A 10,205-nucleotide genomic window follows, 5' to 3' on the forward strand; every position below is an offset into this window, starting at 1 on the left:
ACTATGCCGGTCTCTTTCGATCAATTCAGCGATTTTATCGCAATTTTTGGCGACAGGCCTTCCGGACCGTGGCGCATCTTCGATCACCTCTGCACCAGAACGAAAACGTTGAACCCATCGTTGTGCGGTGGAAATGGAAACTGTATCGGGTCCATTAACTCCACAAATTTTATTGGCAGCATGAGATGCATTTTTGCCTTTATCGTAGTAGTACTGTAAAATATGCCGTATTTTCTCTTTATTTTGCTCCATGTTTGCGACGCTATAACTCACGAACGACTAAAAGCAAACAACAATTAATCAAACACGTGTTAGCACGTGAAACGAGCTTTCCAAAAAGCTCTAGCGTGAACCGATGCGACGAATACAATTAGAACTACGCGCTTGCAAAGACAAGCTTGCGGAAATACCGCAAGACTTTTTTGACAACCTTATATAAAAATGGAGACGTTTTTTTGTGTTCGTTAGTCGCCGATTCACGCCTAAACGCATTCACCGATTTCAATCAAACTTTCACAGATCATTGGTATTGGTCCATAGATGGTTTATGTGAAGTTTTAAAGAAATCGGTAAAAGTATGCGTGCGTTGTTTAAGTGTGAAAAATACAATATTTGCGTGTTTCCCTTATACGGACATTACGTATACGGAATGAGAATACACGCAAATGAATAGAATATACACAGATATGAATAACATTGTTCTGATGTCGAGTGACGTATGCGACTGTATTATTCGTAACGCAATAGTTGTCATCTCTTTTATTTCCTTTTTATGCATGCGTGATACGGCATCAAAGCACATTGCTTTTTTTTAAACTGGAAAAATATTTTGAGTTTCATTTGAACGTTTTATGATTTAGATAAAATAAAAATTCGTTATATGTATTTGATTCCATTAATAACCATAAGCCTGTATTTTTCGAAGTTCAAAGTTTTTGGACAAATATTGAAACGTTTACTTAAATTAAATGTTAAATACATATATATAAATGCGCAAATGTTTAGATGGATTTAAAATATACGAAATTATTCAGCGGTTGAATCCATACATTTTTTGAAATCCATGAATATGGATCGACAGTCGCCATAAATGTTCTTTTAAAAAATAAAACGTGTTAATTTGATGGTAGCTCGAGTATTAAGATCAGGTCTCTATTAGTATAACTTTGTTCATGGGTTTGCGTAATTTTTTTGTGGTGAAAGTCTAAAACCAAGAAAAGAAAACGCGAAAGCTGACAAGCAAAATGTATAAAATAAATCCTCCTGTATGTATATATACTCGAAAAAGTTATGCTAACACTTTTTTCATGCATTTAGGTAGACAATTTTATATGGGCAAACGTACGTTTACGAGATAAATGCCTAAAAGCAGGTATAACTAGAGTAGCGCTCTCAGGGATTTCTGTTACAATACTTCTGTAAATTTCATGCTCCAAGTGATCGAGCATTGGTATAGCGCTGAAGACAAATGTTCAGGATATAATACAAAAATGCATATTTACTTGATTTCACATAGTAATATTATCAATGTTAAAAGAGAACAAGTTTGTATTAGGTAATAATTAGTTTCAAAGCCAAAGAATAGTTGCAAGATTAAAAAATACCTGAAACACATTTTCATTTAACAACTAAAATAGCAAATATGAGCAAAATATGTACTTTCTTCAATTTTCTTCTGTTGCCAACTTTCTGAAAAACGTGAATTCACCGCGATGCGATACAGAAACAAAAAGACAGCGACAGCGCGCAGAGGGTTTTGAGCAATAATATAAATTTGTATCAAACAACGCATTAAATAGTCATTTTAGTATACTTTTGGTGTTTACTTATTCAAGTAAATGCATGTATTAGTTTTTCTTTAAGAAATTTCTCTAAAATTTGCAACTTTTTTTTATGATTTCTAAAGATTACTTTATTTCTGCCAAAGAGCAACCGTGCGTACAGAAAATTGTGTTGTACTTAAAACTTCACCACTATAAACTTGGTCCTTATAAAGGACTTTCACTACAGTTTGTTTACTGGATATACTGAGGTCAACATAATCAGCTGTATCAAAACCATTTGGTGAGTGGTCAACAATTTTAAAGTGCGTTTTTCATTGTTATTTTTGTTTTTGGGAACAAATTTATAAAAATAAAATATATTGTGCGTAAAATTTTAATAATCAGTGAAAATAAAAAAACGGTGGTTTCGTTGTTGTTGTTAGCAATTTTAATGCACATTGTGAGTTTTTCATGTTTTTTTGATTAAATTCATTACTTTTCAATTATTTTCTCTTAACTTATTTGAAATCAACGTATGCGGCCAAAAGAATTAGAAATTTAATTTCAACAATGGAAAAAAGAAAATTATATTATTTATATTTTTATCGCTATATTTTAGAAATGCCACGCCCGCGAAGAAATGATATTGATCGTCGGTCGCGTAGAACGCGAAATAGATCAAATGAAAGGCAAAATCAATCACAAGAAGAGCGAGAAATTCAAAACCAAAATCAAAGGGAACGTATGGCCAGATCACGTTCAGGCCATTCACCTGAAGAACGTATACAACGTAATGAGCAAGATAGATTAAAACAAACACATAAACAAAACACAAGGACAATCGCTGGAATTATGCGGAATTGACTTAGAATATCCATGCTTCTCCCACGGACAATTATACGAGTATGTGTCATGTTCACGTGTAGGAAAGACATCAGTTCTGTTTATTTATACCACAACTCAGGGCAAAACAAAAAATGTAGTTTACGAAAAGACTTTGCGTTAGTTTAAGTTTAAAATTAACATTAATTTTATATTGTAAAAAAAGAATAAATACTCATAGAGTGAATTTAAATCGATTGTTCATTATTCATTTCATTATTCTTTTGATATGCCTAGCGAAGCAGGCAGAAGGTCCACTAGTATGTTATATATTTCCAATATCCAGTAATTGTTTTGCAAAATTTCAAGCCGATGCATCCGGTGAACACGCATGTTAGTTTTCAAAGTCAATTTCTGTAAATGACGCCATAGAACTGATGATTTAAGACATGCCTTAAGTTCATCAGCGGGTATTGAACGTGGTATAATGGGCAGTGCTTGTCGGAAATCACCAGACAATAAAATGAGTGCGCCACCGAAGATCCGTCTGTTTCCTCTCAAACCTCGAAGTGTACGGTCAAGCGTTTTGCAAATTCAACGGAAGTTTCAATGCTGAATGCGCTGTTCGGCCACCATCCAAAAAAGTTTCCGCAATTCCAGATTATGCAATAGCCAGTGCAATATTATTTTGTGATCGTATAGTTGCCGAAATTGGTGAAAGAAGAAAAGTCTTGCCTGTACCACCGGGCGCATCTATGCGCTTTGTTCTGTGATTGCACGCATAATTCTGTCAAATGCAATGCGTTGTTCTGGAATCAACTGCGGAAGATTTGTTCTAACGAATGACCCCAGTTCATTAGAATCATAGTGTGTTTCTCGTTGCAAATCACGATCGAAAAGGTTGTTAGCGATTGTCAAACATATGTCTTCAATCAAAATCTATGTAACATCTATGAACATGTCATATTTGTTTCCTCTGTGTAAAAATACATGGTCATACCAATTTTTATGAAAATCGGTTGAACGGGGCAGAAGTTGCTACTCTGCAGCGCCACCAATTTTTATAATAAGACGGTTAGACACGGCGGACAGTTGTTTTTGAGTTCATTGGTGGCATACAGACAAACATTCATTTTTATATATAAAGATTAAAAATACAGCAATTTCTAAGTCTCAGAGAGAAAAATCCCTCAACCATTACAAACACAGAAGAAAAAGTTGCATCACAAACTACACTAGACAATGTGACAACCCAACACAGTACTACAAAACCAAATTTATCTTATGCCCAAGTAACATCTATAAAGGCTAAAAATTATGTTCAATCTATTGGAGCAACTACAACGGAAAACAAAGAAATTTCAGAGTTGAAAAATATGATGAAACAACTAATCTCACAAATGTCTGCAATGAATAACATGACGTCATCACGTTACTTTTCGCTAAATTTTATGAACAAACAAGATAAATTAAGAATTGTCCTGTGGTCTAGTGGTCTAATCCAAACAAGCATTGGAACTAAAAACATTGCTGAAAAACAATAACATAGATGCAGCTCTAATATCTGAAACGCATTTTACAGATGGAAATTATTTAAACATTCCTAACTATACTGTATATCACACCAATCACCCTGACGACAAGGCACATGGTGGAACGGCAGTAATTATAAACAAAGACATAAAATGCATTGATGTGAGCCACTACTTGCATACGACATCTATAAAAATTGAGGACTTTAGGGACATTTAACCCTTTCTGCCATATACTGCCCTCATAAACATAAAAATTCTAAGACACTATATTTTGACTTTCTTAAAACTCTTGAAGGCCGTTTTATTTCAGGCGGAGGTTTCAATGCAAATAATACTTTTTTTTGGGATCCAGAATAACGAACATGAAAGGAAAAAAACCTTTACGATGCAATAATAGAAAACAAAAGTAACTTTTTAAGCTCTGAGTTAAATGACTTTTATATTACGGAAGATATTAAAAGTGAGCCACTCCATGCTTTGATCTCTCATCTGAGCATTCTCCAATATTATTATGCTATGAAACCAGTCCTATCCCAAACTACAAGACGAATAAATTTTAAAATGATTATAAGAAATGGGACTTTTTTCGGGAAATAGACTCCGCAATCGCATATTTCAATGGCAGTATAGTGTATGCAACAAAAGTCTCCACACCTATAATCAAAATGAGTAACAACAAATACAAAATATCCCGTAAAATATTGAAAAAATTAGAAAAAAACGAAAACTAAGGCAACAATGGCAATCTACACGTTCATCAGATAAAAAAAGGCTGAATATAAGGAATAAAGTCGAAAAATTTGAAATATATATTGGGAGGTTGAATTAGTTTTAAAGGTGACACACAGATGGCGCTATTTATCACTTTATCGCGTTGGCAATACTGAATATATATTCATGACAAAGCCTCATTTCTAGGCTTTGTTTATCAGTATCTGTCATTTCGCTGAAGTATAAACAACGCAGTGTTTTCGTGCTCCGAGTATGTCAACTTTCGTGCCGTCGAAACGCAATTTGCGGGAAGCTTTGCTTTTCTGCTTCAATTTGAAAAAAAAAATACAGCCCAAGCCCGTGAATTGCTGCAGGAGGCCTACCCAGACCATACTCCGTCGATTTCAACATGTGAGTACTGGTTTCGACGATTCAAAAGTGGTGATTTTCACACCGAAGACAAGGAGCGTCTTGGCCAGCCCAAAAAGTTCGAGGACGCGGAATTGGGGGAATTGGTAATCGAGGGAGCTACTAGAGCTACAAACTATACACTATGTAAGGCCTGCAACAAAATCGACAGCGTAGTTATGCACTACCCCCCTCTAAGGACAAGGACGAATTCTTGGGCGAAGTCTCAAAAGAAAAGCAAAACTACTCGCTGATCATTTAAAAAAAAACATTTACAAATCAACATAATAACCAAGGCATTGACAACTCTAAATTTAATGTTCGCCTCACAAATAACATAAATATACCAATTAAAAAAATTATTTCGAAAAAATTTGTTTTCCTTGTTCACTCCTCTTGAGAGCATAGAGCCTCGACAAGAGTCTTCCATCGTTCACAGTTCAGTGCTGTTGTTCTTGCACCGTCCCATGAGATCTCGGCATCTGCTAGTTCGCGCAGCATCGACCTTCTCCAAGGGTTTTTTGATCGATCGCAAACTCTGCTCGCTTGCGGGTTCCAGTCCAGTGCCGTTCTCGTGGTTCTATCTGGTGGTTTTCTCAATGTGTGACCTATACATCGCCACTTTCTGCGTTTGATTTGCCTAAGGATGGGTTTCTCGTTCGTTAATCTCCCCAGTGCGTTGTTACTGATGGTGTTTGGCCAGAATGTTCTGCAGATGATGCGGAGGCATTTGTGGATGAAGGATTGTAGCCTCCGTAACACTTCGTTCAATAATGTGTGTGACTAATTAATTAAAACACATTTTTTTGCCAAAATGGAATGTCCTCGGTGTCTGTACGACCACGTTTGAACTCGACATACCAATAAAAAAGGCTTCTTTTTGATGAATCAGAGTCCGAATAATACTTTTCTAGCCATTCCTGGCATTGAACAGTATTTTTTTTTTCATTAAAAAACAATGATAAATCAGCACACGGAATTGCTTTGAATTCCTTTTTTTTTAACTCAAAAGTAGCGTCACTTAAAGCACTGTAACTTGTAAATAAATGATCGGGTTAATATATGATTTTGACAGTAAGCCTAAAAAGGTTGCCAACTTTCGAAAAAAATATCGGAACATTGCGGTTATGAGCTTGCAGGTAAGGAATCAGCTGTTTGGCTTCGAGCTTCATGTTCGGTATCCAGATGCGAGCCCTCGGCCGTCGTGGGGTCTGGCTGGACGGGATCCCAACTTCCTCAGTTCGCTAGTGTCTGTCCGTTCAGTCCATTTGTCCATCTGTTTTGTCATTGAGTGCGCTCGTTTGTCCGTCCGTTTTTCTGTCTACTGCCTATCTGTTTGTGCATATTATCCGAATTTTTGGGGTTTTCTTTGTTCATTTCTGTCTTGTATGGTCATCTGCCCCACCTAGGGGCTGCACATGTAGCCTTGCGTGGTGCCAAAGAGGATATCGGGGAAATAACCGGTCGACCATGGCAGTGCCTCATACCATGGTAAGACCACCGTGACAACCTGAGGCGGCTTGGTAATAGTAATTTGCAATATTCGTTAGGCTTAAGCGGTAATTAGCTTTTGTAAATTAGAGTGACTTATTTCGACCCATTACCGTCCTTATTCGAGTCATAAATTTTCTGTGCTTAAGTTTTTTGTGAGTGCTTCCTTGATTATATCCCAATTCTCCGTTTATAGGATATTGATGACTACACTTTTAGCTTCTCCTTGCATTAGTCGGAAGTATGCCTTGTTCAGCTCGATGTATGTTACCGTCGATAAAAAAGACTCAATACTTTTTTGTTGTGCGTTTGATTTGCCTAAGGATGGGCTCCTCGTTACTGATGGTGTTTGGTCAGAATATTCTGCAGATGATGCGGAGGCATTTGTTGATGAATGATTATAGCCTCTGTGTGATGGTGTTAGAGACCAGCCATGTTTCGCTCCTGTACAACAATACTGCCTTTACGCATGAGCCGAATATTCGTAGTTTAGTACGCCTCGAGAATTGAGAACTCTCCCATACTGTATATATTCGCCCGAATGCCGCCCACACTTTGTTTAGCCCGTAGTTCACATTGCAGATATATTTAACTCAGTATTACGAATGAGGTATTTTCCACCTCCCCTCCTGGGGGAGAATTGCCGAAATCATTGCAATAACCAACTTAATATTTATAATACATTTACTTTTTATTTAGATTGAGTGAAGCTGAAAAAGATGCATATTTGAAACAGCTACAAGGCGAGGACGATGACAATAGTTCGGATCCTTCGCACAGTGAAGACGACGAGTGGTTTCCAAGCGGCAATAGAACGCATAATTCTCGTGATACTGAAGCGTCAGATAATAAAGAATTTGAAAACGAAGAAAGTGCAAATGGCGACGAGGAACAAAAGCAAGAAGAAGAAGAAGACAATGACGATGACGCCGAAAGAGAAGGTGACGCGGAGGAGGGGAGCGAAGATGAGGCAGCCGCACCCACAGTTAGTTTTTGTTTTTTATTATTGTGTATACTGAAATATTCCTCATTGTACTATAAAGCTAGAGCACAACGTGTCTCTTCGTTATGCAGCAGATAAGGACTCTCTCTCTGGTCAGGTAGAATCGGTGTATGCACACTGGCGTTGCTCGTCCGTGCCTATGTTACAATACATTACAGGCAAATTTACCTATGATCACACAGCTACTATACTGCACTGCAGCCAAACCCCGCCAGTGTGCATGCACAGATCCTAACTGACGAGAAAGACAGTGTTTTTGACTACACAAAACAGCAGAGATACACTCTATGCCTACAATACTATACTTACCCGACCACTGTTTAGATAGTCTCTCCTTTACAGTGTGTATTTCTAGAAGTGTAGTAAATATATAGGCGGAAATATGCATACGAAGACTTATTTACATGAATTTTGTATGTGTTTCAGACAGCACCAGTACAACATTTGTGGCTAAGGACAAAACGGTTTAGAATAAAACTCCGCAACCAAATCGTCAAACTCCTGCGCGAAATATCGTCAGACAAAGGGCTGGGCCACATAGGAGTATAGAACATTTGCCGATACATTTAAAAAAATTATGTCAATCGGAATTGTTGATATTATCATGCGTTGCACGAATAAAAAAACAGAAGTTATGTATGAAGATTATAAAGGAGCCGCGCATATGGAAGAAAGCTACGGTAGTAGAAAGGTATTATTTTTTTGCAATTTTGATAAGTGCGGGTGCAGTTAACTCGAACACAGACCACGTAAATGAAATGTGGAAGAAAAGTTCATTCCCTTTATACCGTGAAACGATGGGAAGAAGAAGATTTCAATCACTTTCACGGTTTATATGTTTTGATGGTCATATTACACACATTGTACGAGCAGCCACAGACAAAGCTGCAACAATCACTGATGTATGGAACATGCTGAATGCAAACCTAGCAAGGATGTATAGACCAACGGAACACTTGACTATTGATGAACAGCTTTTTCCTTATCGAGGAAGTCCAAAGTTTACCCAATACATGCCATCAAAGCCTGGTAAGTACGGTCTCAAAGTATGATATTTTGGGTGTGCGATGCAAGTAATGCTTATCCAAGGAAAGGGATTCTCTATACAGGCAAGCAAGGAAATGCTCTAGAGGTGAATCAAGCAGACCAAGTTGTGAAAGAACTTGTCGTCGCTTACAAAGGACCTGGCCGAAACAATAGCATAGACAGATTTTTACAACGTTACATCTGGCTAAAAGTCTTCTTTCTTAGAACCTTACTATCGTTGGTACTTTGAAAAACAAAAAAAAAAAAAACAAAACGTACATTAATCATGAAATTAAACCGTCGAATTCTAGAGAACTTTTATCAACTAGTTTTGGCTTTCATGAACAAGTTACCATGTGTTCGTACGTACCAAAGAAACACAAAGCCGTGATCCCTCTTAGTACGATGCATTACCATGCTATGATCTCTGATTTAGCACATAAAAAACCAGAAATGATTTTTTTTATAACAAAACCCAAGCCGGCGTTGATACTATGGATCAAATGAACATGAGGTACTCTACGAAACGGCGAACTTGCAGATTGCCGCTAGCTTTCTTCTATATTACAATATGTTGGATATTGTTTGTCTTGCTGCTTACGTCATTTATTATGAAAATAATAATATGATTTCCAACAAAAGCAATCGACCCAGAATCTTTTTGCGCCAGCTTCAGAAGAGTTAGCTTATGCCGGTGATTCAAAAGCGAGTTTGCAACCAGCAGGTTATGCGAAACCACGCAGCGAGGCTTGCAGTTGAAAGTTACTTCGAAAAACCAGTAGCGGTGGTCGTACCTGCGGACAACCACGCTGAGACGTCACTGGCAGAAAAGTTGTAGTTGGGGCACGCTACATTTACAACGAGCAGCCGAAGCGTAAGCGAAGAAAGGAAGTCCTGTGCCGAGTTCGAGAAGCCCATTTGTGATGAGCACTCAGTAAAAATCAATAAATGTTTACATTGCGGTCAGTAATCTTGAATTACGCTAAAAAGTAATCATTAAGGTTTATTTATTTATAAGCGCTTCTCTATTAACTACTTATACTAATTTTTCACGTATTACTGGCTGTGCAAATAGTGCAACGTCGATTTTTTTTCGTAACAATCACATTGCAAAATGTAATAATTATTATTATATACAGTATATTTATTCAATAAACAATTTAAAAAGAATATAATTTATAATTAATTACTAATAATACTTATTTACTTTTTATTTGTGTAAATAAAGATATTTTCAGGACATAATACATGAATCTCGTGTTTTCTGTATAGGGGTACCCGGGTGGCTTATACATTTACTTTTTTTTCAAATGCAAAAATTTTTTAGGTCAACAAATTTTTTAAAATATCTGTAATGCATATTTCGATTCAAAATAAGTGAAATCATGGGGATCCATGAGGAGGTTGGCCTATCTCTCATTGGAAAAAAGTTATTCAACAAAAAGT

At 36.9% G+C, this 10,205-nt stretch overlaps 1 protein-coding gene across 1 annotated transcript in view; it reads left to right on the forward strand.

Moving 5' to 3' along the window:
* LOC128869397 (cyclin-dependent kinase 11A-like) overlaps positions 1–10,205 on the forward strand; it is a 45,746-nt gene that overhangs the window by 23,001 nt on the left and 12,540 nt on the right. The window contains exons 2-6 of the mRNA XM_054111946.1: positions 2,383–2,553; positions 6,649–6,730; positions 6,927–6,992; positions 7,430–7,715; positions 7,774–7,830. Coding sequence (XP_053967921.1) covers positions 2,383–2,553; positions 6,649–6,730; positions 6,927–6,992; positions 7,430–7,715; positions 7,774–7,830 — 662 coding nt within the window. The remainder of the gene's footprint in view (positions 1–2,382; positions 2,554–6,648; positions 6,731–6,926; positions 6,993–7,429; positions 7,716–7,773; positions 7,831–10,205) is intronic.

Source organism: Anastrepha ludens, chromosome X (genome assembly GCF_028408465.1).
Source record: "Anastrepha ludens isolate Willacy chromosome X, idAnaLude1.1, whole genome shotgun sequence".
Taxonomy (NCBI): domain Eukaryota; kingdom Metazoa; phylum Arthropoda; class Insecta; order Diptera; family Tephritidae; genus Anastrepha; species Anastrepha ludens.